This window comes from Mastomys coucha, chromosome X (genome assembly GCF_008632895.1).
Source record: "Mastomys coucha isolate ucsf_1 chromosome X, UCSF_Mcou_1, whole genome shotgun sequence".
Lineage (NCBI taxonomy): Eukaryota > Metazoa > Chordata > Mammalia > Rodentia > Muridae > Mastomys > Mastomys coucha.
The window spans coordinates 118091524-118108188 of NC_045030.1; the positions used below are offsets into that span (position 1 = coordinate 118091524).

The 16665-nt window shown below is 31.7% G+C and overlaps 1 protein-coding gene across 3 annotated transcripts in view; it reads left to right on the plus strand.

The window, feature by feature from the left end:
• Window positions 1-16665, plus strand: part of Pcdh11x (protocadherin 11 X-linked) — a 518505-nt gene that overhangs the window by 34506 nt on the left and 467334 nt on the right. For all 3 annotated transcript variants that reach the window (XM_031367349.1, XM_031367358.1, XM_031367367.1), the window contains one exon: window positions 10665-11248. In XM_031367349.1, coding sequence (XP_031223209.1) covers window positions 10665-11248 — 584 coding nt within the window. The remainder of the gene's footprint in view (window positions 1-10664; window positions 11249-16665) is intronic.

The following is a 16665-nucleotide window of genomic DNA, read 5'->3' on the forward strand; positions in this document are numbered from 1 at the left end:
AAACCCTGACATTACTACTGATGGTATAGTATGCTTATAGACAGGAGCCTCTGACTGTCCTCTGAGAGGCCCAACAAGCAGCTGACTGAGACAGATGCAAACACACCCAACCAATGGTATGAAGATCCGGACCCCTGTGGTTAAAATAGGGAAAGCCTAGAAGAAGTTGAGGAGGAGGGCAATCCCATAGGGAGACCAGTAGTCTCAACTAACCTGGAACCCTGAGATCTCTCAGACACTGAGACACCAACCAGGCAGCATTCACTAGATGATTATGAGGCCTCTAACACTTATATGGAAGAGAACTGCTTGGTCTGGCCTCACTGAGAGAAGAGGTACCTAACCCTGGAGAGCCCTGAGGCCCCTGGGAGTGGGAAGGCCAGGGGGGGTCCAGGGGAGGTGGGGACATCCTCTTGGAAACAGGAGGGAGGAAGAATGGGATGAGGAACTGTGGGAGGGCAGACCAGGAGAAGGATAAAGACTAAATTGTAAAAAGAAAAAAGATTGAAGATAAATATTAAATGTTAAAAAATCCCATATTTACAAAATATTAAGAGAGACAGATTTCCAAGCATGCTTATTATGCTTACTGTGATTAAGGGTTACAATTCACAACAGAATATTCTTTACTAGTATATATTAATTATAAAAGATGATTTCAGTATACCATTTTCATACTTACATCCAAATTTCACAACTTTTACAAAAATGCAAAGGAATTATAGCTTCATAACAAATGTTTTTTCTTATGTGGGAAGTCAGTTGTATTACATTTCAATTTAATAATAGTATATGAGTTAGTTAAAAACAAAAACAATTAGTTAAATTGAGGAGTTTATTTCCCTTTATTTTATTATTGAGTTGCCAAATGCACAAAAAGAAATAGTTACAACCTAATAGTTTCAGGGTTTATGACTAGGTGAATCAAGTGTTTTACTGTATAATTTCATTTTAGAATTCTTTTTTGCTGCGCACCTAACAATAAAGTATCATTTTTATTATTATATTGTTCTGGGTGCCTTCATAGATTAGGAACAGTGGACTGTTGATTTAGGTAAAAATTGTGTAATAGAACTTTCTCTGATAGTAAAAATATTATAAATCTTTGAATTGGAGAGGTAGCTCAGTGATCAAAAGCACTGGTTGCTCTTTCAGAGGACCCAGGTTCTATTCCCAGCATACATGTGGCAGATCACAACAGTCTGTAAATCCAGTTCCAGGTGTTCTGACACCCTCAGTCAGACATACGGAGGGTCAAAACACAATGAACATAAAAGTAAACTATATAGATTATATTTAAAAAAATGTTATATAACCTGCATTATCTATTAAATGCTGAGAGGTGTCTTAAAGCAATTAAATCATTGCATTTTAAAGTGTAATGTTAGGTTTGGCAACTGCATTAGGCAAGGGCTACTATATTGGACTGCATATATCTATATATTATAATTAAAATATAAATTGAATGTTAAAATAAACCTTTTAATGGCACAATGAAACTTTATGTCTAAGATTTTGTTCTGTTATCTATGAGATTAATTGCTGATGAAAGCAATTTTACCATGAATAACTCAAGTTTCAGCTTTTGTGAGTTTATAGGAAGAGGTAATGTAGCACATGTTCACTATTTTGTAGAGTGAATGACAAAGTAACTGTGAGACAGTTTCAGTTCTGATAAATTATTCTGTCACTTCCATTTAATAGTTGAATATGTCTAAAAAGAAAAAACCTGAAATAATTATTTCTTTTATTAGTTATGATAATCAGAATATATGAAAATTATATATGAGATAATCACTGTTTCATATTTCAGACTTTATTTCAAATGAATATATTTTGATTATCAAAAGAATAATGCTTCCATGAAGTTAATATTTGCTTTATATATAGAATTTTAATACAGATCTACAATGTGAAATAACTGCAAATTTGAAGAATATTAATAACTCTACAAAACATTTCACTTAATAATTAATCTAGAAAAGAGAAAAGCTTGAAAGTATAATACTGAAATCTATATATTGTCTTTGTTCTAGACACCTAACAAATTTATTAAGGTTATCTTTTAGACGTTAATGAACCCATCCAGTGAACTTATTGCACACATAAAGAAGATTTTAGGGAAGTGGATGTAACTAGAAAATATCATCCTGAATGAGGTAACCCAATCACAAAAGAACACACATGGCATGCACTCACTAATAATAGATATTAGCCCAGAAGTTTGGAATACCCAAGATACAATTCACAGACCATATGAAGCTCAAGAAGAAGGAAGACCACAGTGTGAATACTTTAGTCTTTCTTAGAAGGGGGATCAAAATACCCATGGTAGGAAACACAGAGACAAAGTTTGGGGCAGAAACTAAATGAAAAGCCATCCAGTGACTGTCCCACCTAGGGATCCATTCCATATACAGTTACCAAACTCAGACACTATTTTGGATGCCAACAAGTGTTTACTGACAGGAGTCTGATATAGCTGTCTCCTGAGAGGCTCTGCCAGTACCTGACTAATTAATACAGAAGTGGGTGCTCACAGTCATCCATTGGACTGAGCACAAAGACCCCAATGGAGAAGCTAGAGAAAGAACCCAAGGAGTTGAACAGTTTTGCAGCCCCTTAGGAGGAACAACAATATGAACTAACTAGTACCCTCAGAGCTCCCAGGGACTAAACCACCAACCAAAGAGTACACATGGAGGGACCCATGGCTCTAGCCCCATATGTAGCAGAGGAAGGCCTTGTGGGACAGCAATGAGAGGAGAGGCCCTTAGTCTGTCTTGTGAAGGCTTGATGCCCCAGTGTAGGGGGATTCCAGGACAGGGAAGCAGTAGTGGGTGGGTTAGCTAGCAAGGAGAGGGGGAATGGGATAAAGGCTTTTCAGAGGGGATAGAATTTGTAATGTAAATAAAACATCTAATAAAAAAGAAGAGATAGTAAGTAATACTTTACTCCTAGTTGTTACACTTTTTAAAGGCAGAATTCTATATAATTTTATTCATAATTTAAATGTACCAATAATGGTACATTTAATTACCACTAAATACATAATACCACTATATAATACCAATACATAATACATAATACCACTAAAATGTGGTATTATGATTTCATGCATCATCTGTTGTTCAATTGTTTTATGTTTATTTATTATTCCTATATAGGAAAAAATCATCATCAATTAGCTTTTTTTTGAGCTGATAGAAACAAAAACAAAATGCACAGAAATAATGTTGAATTATTTAAATGATTCTTTAAGCTAAGATACTTTATGCCGTTTATAAACCAGACAGGAAGACTCATTTAAAAAGTTGCCAGGTCTTTCTTGATTAAAAGTATGTAATGTTCACTTTTTGAATATGGATAATGTCACTGCAAAATCATTTTTCCAGGAAGAGCTTCATTGTGTTCTCAGGAAAATGAATATAAATATTAATGATAAAATACTTCCATACACTGATGGAAACAATTTTATGATGGATATTCTTTTTCACTTATCAGTATTTTAGCTGAATTTATTTTACAGGCTGTCAGATGCAATCAAGCCTTAAAGTGCCAATTGAAATATTTTTGTCATACACTTCATTTGCTTTGTAAGTATTGATTTTATTTAAATTATGATTTTGTTAACTTAGCAGCTGATATAAATAAAAAGTACTAAGGCACCAAACTGTAGTATGCAAATTGATAGAGATAATCTGAAAAGTAATTTGAGCATATTAAATATTTTATTTGTTTAGAGAACTTGGCAATTAATACTGAAATGTTAATTGATCTTTCTAAATAGAAACATTGATATAATAAATACAATGTGAACTATGTGTTTTTTTAGAACTATATTATTTTAATAATTCAGGAGAACTGTCAGATAAAGATATCATTTACCTTTAAATATCTAGACTCATTCTAAGAAATTCAAAAATACCCAGTGAAAAATTAAAACATACATAATTAAAAACTTCTAACAAATATTCTAAAATTTTAAAAATATTTAAAAAATTTTAAAATTGTAGTGTATATAACTTTTTTCTTAAATAGCAGTACTTCCAATCACTCTATTTCTTTGATATTATGAAATCATACTACTATAACAATAACAATTACTAAAAAGCATAGGCTAAATCTCACTTTCTGTTTCTATTTCTCTTTTCTTTTGCATGTAAACATTTTTTCCTTTATACATGGAAGGACTCTTAGAAAATTATGCAGTATTGAAAGATGATCATTTTGAGAACATTTTAAAACATGAAATAGATTTATAACAGTTTTGTAGAAATAATTTCTTACATATATTTAATATGTTATATGTTTATTATAAAGTTTAAATATGAAACTGATTGATATCAGGTTTTAAGTAATTGAAATTAAGCTAATGTTTAATATAAAACATAATATAATTAAAGTGTAGTAACAAATGTAAGCTTTCATTTGAATTTTTAACTCAAAATTGATTTGTTACAGAATATCTTGCATGTACTTATCAACTCTATTAAAGAATTTGATACTAGAAAGGTCATAATGAAATTTTTCCCAAGCCTGCAAAAAAACGTGATATTTGCTATCTTCAATATATTTTCAATTTATCTTCAAAACAAATACTCCCTAATTCTGATATGAAATGAAGCAAATTAATATTGGAGCTGAATCATTATAAATTGATCTTTACTTTTCTTTTCAACACTGCAAACCACTTTATTGTTTATTATGTCTTCCAAGGAGGTTTTCTTATTCATAAGAACATGAATAAATAAATATAGTATACCTTGCAGATGTTGAAGGCTATGTTTTGCCTATAGAAAATATAAAAATATTCTGAGGAAATTTGGAGGATGAGCAACATAAGGATGTATCTTTCATTGTGGGCTTATATTTCTAAATTTTAGCGGCTTATTATTATACTAGTCATTGTAAACTAGTCATTCACAAATAGCTAATTAAAATATACTCCAAATTGAAAGAATTGTAATTTAAGAATATATCCTATTTTGACAAATATTTGAAGTGCTTTGTTTGCAGTTGAGTGCTAGTAGGTTTAGCTACTCATAGGGCTAAGACATGAGGTTTATTTGAACAAACACAGAATTTTGAGGCCATTTCTGGGACCTATAAAAGTCTGAGATCCAGAGCCTTTTTTCAAGCAAAGGAAAACATGTCTGTATATTACTTGGTGATTTATACTTTCTAGAATTGCAAAAATGAGTGGCCATGTATCTCTGTTTAAATTTTGTTTTGTTTTGTTTTGTTTTGTTTTTCAAGACAGGGTTTCTCTGTGTAGCCCTGGCTGTCCTGAAAATCACTCTGTAGACCAGGCTGGTCTTGAACTCAGAAATCTGCCTGCCTCTGCCTCCCAAGTGCTGGGAATAAAGGTGTGCACGATCACTGGCTAGCATCAATTCTTTAAATAATAAAATGAATATTCAGTTTTTCAGTTTTGTACTTCTTTTCTTTTTCAATGTTTTTCATTTTGGAGGGCTTATTAGATTCATGCTTTGGTGTTCTTTGATTGTCAGCATTCTTGTTCTGTGTAAAACACTTCATAAAGCAATCATAATTTAGTGTATTAAAGTGACAATACGTAAACAGTCCAGGTACTATTGTGCCAGGTGGAAATTTTTAATTCTATTTCTGCTTTCATTCTGCTTTCCATATTCATTTCAAAAATTATCTTTAGTATGTGGCAGGAACAGTTTGCGAGGGGAGGAAAATGAAATCGAGCATGTTTTCATGAAGAGAAATAAGCAATATGCATGTGTGTATTCAAATTTTCCCTGAGTATTTGTCTTAATGTATCCAACTCCTAAAAGTGGGATGTTGGTACCTCTTCACTGGTATGTTTAGCAACAACATTTTAGTACTGGTTACTTCTAGAATTATGAACTCATTAACAATAAAATTTTCAGTTAGTAAATGTAAGTGTTGCATGAAATTTTGGAGATTGAAATTATTTAAACTTGAATATTCACACCTTGTAACAGTTTCATTTGAGTCCACTATACAGAAATTGACACTGAAGTGAAGATAGACTAGTCTGCTAATATTATCAAATATATATTGTAGGATAACATATCTTGTCTATTTTGTTTATATATAGCTTCTAAGTACCTGTAAAAATGCTTGACATAGAAAGCTCTTTTAATAAATATTTCTTGAGCTAGAGAAAAAGCTCTCACGAATCTTGTGTTATTAATTCCTAACAAGAAAGTAGATATCATTTTGAGGTTATCTACTATTTTTTTTAAAAGTACAGTTGCATTATCCCAATCAGAATTCTTTAGTGTCATAAGATGTAGGTTTTATTAAGGTATAGAAGCTTATATTGGCTGCACTGGCTTATGTTTAATAGTATATGTTAATTATATATAATTATACAATAATTACTTTTATTACATTTTCATTCTATACCCATTAAAGTAGAAATTATTATCATCATTATCCCTAAACTATAATTTTATTCTATGTTTTAAAACTCCTGAAATAATTTCAAATGACAAAATCATTTTAAAATGTTTAGTGTAACAATTGAGTTAAAGGTGGTATGGGACATACTTAGAATGGATTGAGAGTAAGCAAGCTCAGGGAATTAGGTTTTTGTCTTACTTCTTTTTCTTGTTTAGATATAGTGCACCATGTATGCAATGATTTTTAAACAGTCTGTATCAATTTTCTGCCAATTGTAATAATGTGTAATTCCTAAGGGTAGGATAAGAATAGACTGGTACTTTTAATTCCGTTTGCCACTGCTCCATTTTTATTCAGCTTATGTTTGCATTATATTTATGAAATCATTCAGACACACTCTTTTTAAGTGTCCTAGATTCAGTGCATAGAGAATACATATATGTATACACATTTGCTCTTGGTATCAACAGTGTGTTTTTAATCACACATTCATAATAGTAAAAATCAGTAATTCACAGGATACCAGATCTTGAACAAGTTTCTATATTGTGTAATCCCAGTTCTCATCATTGACAGAATGATGCTAAAAATACAAAAGTGCCAACAATAATGTTCTGCTGTTGTTTACTAAGATTAGAGCATATATTTGGCATTCATTTTCCTCACTGTTATATCTCAGTCACTTATAAATGAAAGTAACATCTAAACAAAATTTCTTAGATATATATATAATGCATGTTTCAGAGGGTCTATGATCATACTTTTTAAAATATATTTTTAACACAGGTAGTTTTTGATGTAAACTATTTCTTTTGTTAAAAAGTATTTGCTTATTCTATTACTGACTAAAATGTAGATTTTTTTCATTTTTCTAAGTTCATGTCATTAACTTTGCATATGCTTATATATTATGCATATATATTTTTAAATGCAGATGTCTAGCTCTGTAGCGAATGGGTTGATAGCACATTTTCTGGCAGTTATATTCACACAAAAAGCTATTTATATGACTCCTCCTTGTGTTTAGAATAATTGTTGAAACATTGTTAATGTTGCTAATTTCTAATAAATATTGAGTTGAGCATACCATTAGATACCTGCCTGCATCAACATTTTTCAGCAATGGAATTTTAAGTATCTCTATATAGTGATATTTTAAAGCTGTTTTGTGCTTTAATAGCAACAATTACACATGTTTAATTATAAAGATGTAACATTTCATAGTGTGTAATGTACTGGTGTATAGATTTCATATTTTATTATATAATATTACACACTATTATTTTCAAGATTTTTTATATTAAATGTTACTTAATATGTTGAATGACTATATCAAGCATGTAAAATTGACAATGGAAATAAAGGAAATGCCAAAAATGAAACAAGAAATTTGTAGAAATCTAAGTTAATTGTTGAGATATAAGGACTGAGGAGATGTCTCAGAAGTCAAGAGTACTTGTTGTGCTGCTTTTCTAGAAGACTCAACTTTGATTTCCAACACCTATGTTGAATGACTTATAACTATCTGTAACTCCAGTAGTAGGGTGATCTAATATCTATGACTTTTGAATACATCCACACTCACATGCAAGTAAACACATACACACACTTAAAAGTAATAAAATCAATACTAAAAACTGGAAAATAAAAAAAAAATTGTAAGGTTTTCTTGAGGAATAAAAGCAAGAATAATAGTTTTGTATTTACTACTTTGAAAAATGTGTTCCCTTTTTTTATGCTTATGGATGTTTTGCCTGCACCAAATAAATGTAGTGTCCTTAAAACTCAGAAGAGGGCTTCAGATATCTTGGAACTGGAGTTATAGATAGTAGTGAGGTGGTATGTGTATCAAATCAAAGCCTAGGTACTCTGCAGGAGCAACAAAGTGCTCTTAACATCTGAATCATCTTCCCAGGCTCTTAATAAACTTAAATAATAATAAAACAGGATAAAACAAAAATACACTAGAGTCTTACAAATAGAACAAACAGAAGGAATAGAGACCAAGAGAGGGCAACAAGAAACAGAGACCCACTTGTTGCACTCAGGAATTCCATTAAAAACATGAAAGTAGAAGCTAAACTTTACACACAGAGGACTTGCAGAACTGTTCAGTACTTTTGCATGCTGCCTCAGTAACTGTGAATTCATATGATCTTTGACTATATTGATATAGAGGGCCTTTTCTCCTAGCGTCCTCCAGCACCTCTGACTTTTACACTCTTTCTGCCTTTTCTGCCTCCTCTTCCACATAGTGCCCTGATATCTGAGGTAAGGCATTTGGTAGACACATTGCTGTGTCATGTGCTACAGAAGGAAGCTCTTCTTATGGTGGCATAGAAAGGCAATGATCTAAAGAATATAGCCGAATGTCATTAAGAGTCATTTTATTGATTTCTCCTTTAGCTAGACAGTAGTATTTGGCTTTCTCTTAGGTCACTGGCCTGTCTAGTGTCAGTTTTCTCCCAGCAGAGCAGCACTAGGTATGAGTTTCACCCCGAGGAGTGAGATGTAAGTCAAATAAAATATTGCTGCCACAAGCTTTCTGCCACTATTGTACTAGCTTATCTTACAGGAACATTACTTGTGTTGATCAAAGGTTTGTAGCTGGCATGGTGCTTGGCTTTCTCCTTTGGTAGTGTGTAGAGTAACTTCAAGTATTATAAATACTATTCTGTAGGGGAGACAGTTCTAGATAGACACCAGCTTGACTTCTCTGTGTTCCAAGGGTTGTGTAGGTGTTGTCTTCAGCAGTAGCGTCTTACCATCAGTGTGTAGAGAGCAACTTAACAGCTTTTGTAATAGCCTGGTTTTTAAGGGGGTTCCCATGCTACCTTTTCAGCCTATGATTCAATTTAATGTTATTAATTCCAAATACTATACTGGAAGCTTCATTTGGTGATTAGAATTCTCCAGCTACGGCTCTGTCTTCCTGGTTATTTGGCAATTTCAATTTCGATCGCTTTTATGTATATATATATATATTAGGAAGCTTCTACTGTTTTAAGTTTCCATAGGATCACTCAAATGGTCCTAATTTTAACTATTTTCCTGCATATTAAGGGCCTTTCCCTTCTTCCTCCCTGTTTGTTTATCCTATTTCAGTCTACCTCCTGAATCCATACATCACATGCCTTTTGTGGTATGAAGTGATGAGTTGTATATTATCATAGAAAAATTTGATCAAGTTGAGATTAGCAAAACTATCATCTGATATCTTTTTGTGATTTAAATGTAAAAGAGCAATAACAATACTTTCTGCAAATCTTTGTATAAAAAGCAATTACTTTATCTTGTCTGTTCTTACGTCACTTTATAGCATGAATTTTCATTTTCCAAACTATTAACATAAATTAAAAATTTAGACCTTATTTTAACCCATATCACTTATTGAGTATTTGCATGTTATTTAGAGATTTGTAGTTCTAAACATAGTATGTATTCATAAGCTTTTATCTTATTTCTATATCCTATAAGTACCCACATTTTTTCACTGTTCCCTGAAAAATAATAGCAGCAGCAACAATAACAACAACAAACTATGTTCTCAAAATTCCAAAGGAGGAGATATGTATAGCAATCTGCAATTTGAATATCTGTAATTTATACTTACTAGTGTTCTCACCTAAACAAAAATGAATTCTGTTTTAAATGTCATAATTTCTCCCCTGTATTTAGATAGTTGCCATATAACCCATTTCCTATCTTTGAGCATGTTTGCTTTGAATTCAGACTTTACCAAGTTCTTCATGTTTGATTGTGTTTTACCTATGTTCATGTGAAAAATTCTGCAACTTATGCACAGAACTGAAAATATGGAGTATTATATTAAATGCTCATTGCCACTAAGATAATTGTGTTTGAAATTCTAAGTAAAACAAAGAAATGGTATTTTTTTTGTGATTGTAGCAAATACCGTTTTATTTTTCCTTGAGCATGGAATCAAATATTTAAATTACTTGTATTTCTTTTAAATATCTTCAAATATTAAATACATAAATATCTTTAATAGTGGACACTGCTTTTAATATACCATCTCCTTTAACTACCATAGGTGATGCTCGGTTTATTTTTCCTCTTAATAGAGAAACGAATAATAACTTGATTCAAAACAAATTTGTCATTTACTTATCACTAATAGTAATATTTATTTAATGATTTTTATTTTAAGCAGCATTTAATTAACATGCAGATATATAATTGGCTTTCTAATTATTTTTTCTCTCTCTCTCCTTCCCTGTGTTTTCTTTTTTCTTTGTCAGTATATCGTGAGCTGACAAACAGTACCCTTAGTATTGAGAGTGGTATGGACTTGTTGTCCGGGACGTATATATTTGCGGTCCTGTTAGCATGCGTCGTGTTTCAGTCTGGCGCCCAGGAGAAGAATTATACAATCCGAGAAGAAATGCCAGAAAACGTCTTGATTGGAAACTTATTCAGAGACCTCAACTTGTCACTTATTCCGGACAAGTCCTTAACCACTCCTATGCAGTTCAAATTAGTTTACAAAACCGGGGATGTACCATTGATTCGCATTGAAGAGGGTACTGGAGAGATCTTCACTTCTGGCGCACGTATTGATCGTGAGAAATTATGTGCAGGAATTGTGTTGGATGCCAGTTGCTTTTACGAAGTGGAAGTTGCTGTTTTGCCGGATGAAATATTTAGATTGGTTAAGATACGCTTTCTGATAGAAGACATAAATGATAATTCACCGTTATTCCCGACAACTGTCATCAACATATCAATTCCAGAGAACTCAGCTATAAACTCTCGATATTCTCTTCCGGCAGCCATTGATCCTGACATCGGAATAAATGGAGTCCAAAATTACCAACTAATTAAGGTATGTTTTAAAAACATTTTGTTATAGATATTGATATTCTTATAGTGTAAATGATCTTTTGTTTTGTTTGTTTTTTGTTGTTGTTGTTTTTTTCAAGACAGGGTTTCTCTGTATAGTCCTGGCTGTCCTGGAACTCACTCTGTAGACCAGGCTGGCCTCGAACTCAGAAATGTGCCTGCCTCTGCCTCCCAAGTGCTGGGATTAAAGGCGTGTGCCACCACTGTCCAGCTGTAAATGATCTTTTTACACTTTTGAGTAAACCATCTTAACTTTCCAAGTTTTGCAATCACATGGACATTTTTAAAACCTGGACTGTGCATATATTCTTTTCCAAATATTTGTGTTTCCACAGACAAAGATCTCAGGTCTGCTATTTATAAATCAATATACTACTTGGGATCTGAGTTTGAATCAGTCTAGCCCTGGCTTTGTCATTTTTAAATATTAAGAATGACTACATGAGACAATTGATCTTTAAAAGATTACTTGAGACAAAATGCTTAATCTTAGTTCTTGCAAAGATGTTAAAATTATGAGAGGTGACTAGGATAATGCTCTTGAGATGTTCATGCATGTATATAATGAAATATAATGACAGATATACAATTTTAAGTGTCCCTTATTCCTCCCGTATCCTACCAACATATCCCTATTTAAGTCTTTTTTTACTAGTATTTGTGAACATATTTGTATTACTGATTAAATTTTCAGTCTGATTTCAAGTCAAAGCTGGATCTCTAATCATCTTCTCAGTCCTCAAGTGGGACTAAACATTCTTTCTTTTCTACAAATTTTTTGTCTGAATTATTTAAGAACATAACTTTCATTTTCTTCTATTATAAAGAGAGGTAAGCAGGAGTTTTTTCAAAGTTTTTTTCAGTTAATCGAAAAACTTAGTTTGGCTTGATTTGAGTCTTGTGACAGGACAGACAATGGAAAAATACCATATGTTCATCAAATATATGCACAGAGTTCTCACTTAACAAGTACATACAGTACATGGAAATTTTTTTAATTAGTAGAAAGATTCACAGAATAATTAAAACCTCAATTATTAGCATGTGAAATAATAAGATGTACATTTTGGTCTTCAGATACTGAGCACCTTTGCAGATATCATATTTATATAAATGGGATATTTAAAATTTATATGTGTTTTCTGATTATGTACTACCAAAATGCAATTGACATTATGACTAGTGAAGAGAAGTGAAAATATACAAACATTCTAGGGAAAATTAGGTCACTATTCAGTTTCATATTAACTAATCGAAGTTAAATGATGTGGTTGAGAATATTAAATGTATTAAAATTTGTAGAATATAAAGTAGCATAGCACATAATAGTATTAAAACTTCAGTTAGTGTGTAAATAATTTACTAACTTTTGAATTCGGACTATGCTGTAATTTTAGTATACACTGCCATAAGAGAAAAATACGGTATTATTCCATGTGCATTATACTTTGAAAATATTATCTTATTTCTATGTTTTTAATATTAGAGTTAATTTTAAAATATTTCTAAAATAATTGATTTAAGCATTAACTTGCTTATTTGTGCAATTGTGGTAATGTTAGTTTTCAACTTTTAAAAATGACTAATATTTTTAAAATATGTATGTAGGTATTTATTTATTTAATTACATTCCAAACACTGCCCCTCCTCCTCGTCCCTGGGAACTCTTACAGGAGAGTTTGGGGAAGGATTGAAGGCCCTGAAGGGAAATCTATGGGAAGATCAATAGGTTCAACTAACCTGAACCCTCAGAGACTAAGACACAAACCAAAGGGAGCATTACTTTTTCTAAAGAAAATTTAAGTACAAGAGTTTTTAGAGAAAAATCTCAATATGCTAAAAAAGAAAAAAGTCATGCATTTTGAAATCCCCAGGATTCTTTTTACTTAGGACTGTTTTATTTCTAAATCTATCTATCTATGTATGAAAAAGACATACAGAAAACAAATATTATATCAACTTCCTAAATATCTAAGTATTATCTCTCATCTACCTATTTATCTATCCATATATATATGTCTATGTAAAACATATATATATATATATATATATTCAATAAACTATACAAAGAGCTATTAAGATGGATTTAAGATATTAAATTATCTCTCTGTTTAGCTTTCATTTTTTATTCAAGGACCCCTGATGATCGCTTTCAATCAAAGCTAAAATATATTTAAGCACATCTATAAATCATTATATTTTTTACATCAACTTCAAAAGATATTTTAGTCTAGAGTAGAGTCTATTTTACATAATTAATGCATTTAGGCTTTTATTCTTATGTTTATAGATCTTCCCCATTAATTAATACCTAAATTTGAACTAAAGCAAATAACCACATAGTTGATGTATGTTCTCTGAAAGTCCAATTTTTTAAAGTATTTTCTACCCCTGTTTAGTGATATTGATTAAAATTATTTTGAGTGATTCATTAAACAAATATATATGCTATAGAGTTAAGCATTCAACTACCAATTTTATTGCCAAAGAAGTACTATTTATTTAACTGTATTTCAATGTGACATGTAATATAAGATAATAGGTTCATTAATGATACAATAAAAAAGAATGTACACTAAATTACAAGTGTGAATGTTTTAGAAACAGTCCAGATGATATTTGCCCCCTCAAGAGTCTCAGAAGTGTTTCAATATAAATATACCCTTATTTGTTAATTATAAAATGAAGTGTTACTTAGAAATTTATCCTTTCAACTTTAAGATTAATTGAGTTTGGTTTCTCTCCAAATTTTCGTTTCTGAATATGCTAAACAGAAATAAAACAGGACAATTAAATGTTAATGTCCTTTAAATCTCTAAAAATTGGGGCTGTTATCAAAGTGCACCTTCAGTGGGGAAAACCAACAACATCAAATTCATAAATGGATCTGTATTAGTGTTGTAACTTTTTATTAAAATTAGAATGTAATCTAATAGGATAGTAACTTTTGACTTCACTACAATTATCACAAACCTGGTTAGCATTCATAGTTGAATAATTAGTTACATTGTATACACTTGTTATGAGTATTCCCACATGGAACCTTATATGTTGGACATTGACCAATTTAGTAATTTATAAACCAAGTCTTTAAAGAAAAATTAGTTTATAAATCTTATCTTTTTTTACATAATAACTTTTAATCTACTATTACAAAGTAAATGTAGAATAATGTTAAATTTTATAATTACTTAGATTACTTTTGATCTCTTATTTTTGTACATCTGAATATAAATGACAATTAATTTATCTTTACATTATTTAAAATATTTTAAAATAAAAATTATTAAAATCCTAGAAATAAAATAATTATCACCCATGAAAATTAAAAAGACCCCAATTGTGTACATCTCAATGTATAGTGGTAAATTTTATGAATGTCAGATAGAATCACTCAATAGCTAAGACAAAAATGTACTTTAAAAAGAGTCAAGTAAATAGATTAGTTGTTAAAGGCTATGATTCACAAAGAAACAGACAAAAATATATTCAAACAAACAAACAAACAAAGTAACCAGTACACAACTCTTATAACAAGATCTTTCTATCACAAAATCTGGTTGGTAAAGACTCATAATTTTGATCAGTCATAGCAATGTATTGCTATGGGAAATGTAGGTAATTTGTTTAGTATGAACTGTTCCTTTAGTCTATACGTCTAGCAGCTATAACAGCAGTATGCTGTAGAAACACTGTCACTGAACAGAAGAAGAAGAATGTTCTTTTAATCTTAGAGCAAAAAAAAAATAATGTATGAGTAAAACATTTACATCAAAAATACTAATTTTTTATATCACAGATGTGTGTTTTAAGCAGTAAGGTAATTTTGCTAAACATTCTAATTTCATTTATCTTTACCCTACAAAATAATTGCTATAACTTTGCTCTTCTCAAGATGTGTGACCTTGATCTCAATGTATCAAGATAGACATGCTTTTTATATTTTTTTCTAGCTGAAAATATAAATTGAACATAAAAATGTTCTCACTTCAAAATAAAATAGGAGGCTCTGGCAAGATGTCTCAATGATTAAGAACACTAGTTGCTTTTGCAGAGGACCCAGGTTTGGTTTTCAGCATTTACATGATGACACACAACCACCTGTAATTCTAGTTCCAGAAGATCACGATGCCTTTTTTTGATATCTGTAGGTACCAGGAGCATGGCAAGAAGACATACATACAGGCAAAACATTCACACATGTAAAATAAATCTTAAAAATAAAATAAAATAAAATAATAAGACCAGAGCCTGTGGCTCATTACATAAAATGCTTGCTATGTAAGTGTCAAGTACATGAATTAGAATTACCAGAGTTAATGTACCTCCATTCACAACCACACACACATACACACACACAAACACACACACACACACACAAACATAAATATGCACAGTATACTCCCATATGCAGAGATAAAAATTTGTATACTAAACAAATTGCCTTCCTTTTAGTATATTAATATATCTCCAGTTTCATGAAGCCAGTTCAGAAAATATAAATAAAGAAATAACACAATGGCATAATGGATCAAAAGATTTGCTTTAAAAGTATAATTTTTCCTAATTAATGAATTAATTACATCCAAAATGCTGTCCCCCTTTTCTATTCCCCTATAGTGTCCCTCCACCATCTCATCTCCCCTTATCCTCTGACTGGCTGGGGTCCCCCCTCCCAAGGTATTCCCTTACCCTGGTACATCAGATCTCTGCAGGATTAGGCACATTCTCCTTCACTGCAGCTAGAAAGGCAGCTCTATATGCTGGGGTCCTCAGTCCAACCTACTCCCTACATGAGTTTTAGTTGATGGCTCAGTCTCTGAGAGCTGCCAAGGGTCCAGGGTAATTGACACTATTGGTCTTTCTGTGGTGTTCCTATCCACTTCCAGGCCTTCAGTCCTTCCCAATGTAGAGCTGAGCTTTCTTGGAAATAAAAAGAAAAGGGTTCCGGTTGACAAATGATAGGGTAACAGAAAGGAACTGGCCACTGTCAGAACTATCTGCAGTCATGTTTAGAACATGATCAAGGGTGTCACACTGGGCTTCTGTTACTAGATGAGTTCTGTGTATACTCTTTCCTATCAATGTCATTATTCTAGACAATGGGTCTTTGGTTGAAATCCGAAATTTCTTGGGTGAAAAATACATCCACAGAATTTGGATGAGGACAGGTGATGCTTGTTCTGCCTCTTAAGCCCAGAAAGATGTATTAATCCTTGAAGAAAATGATATTGAACTTGTTTCAAATTCAGTGGCTCTGTTTTAACAAGCCACAACAGTTAAAGACAAGGATATCAGGAACTTTTTGGACTGCATCATGTGTCTGAGAAGGGAACCATGCAGCAGGCTAATGAGTGAGACCTCAGTTTCCTAGATCCAGAAACAAGATCCTGATCACAA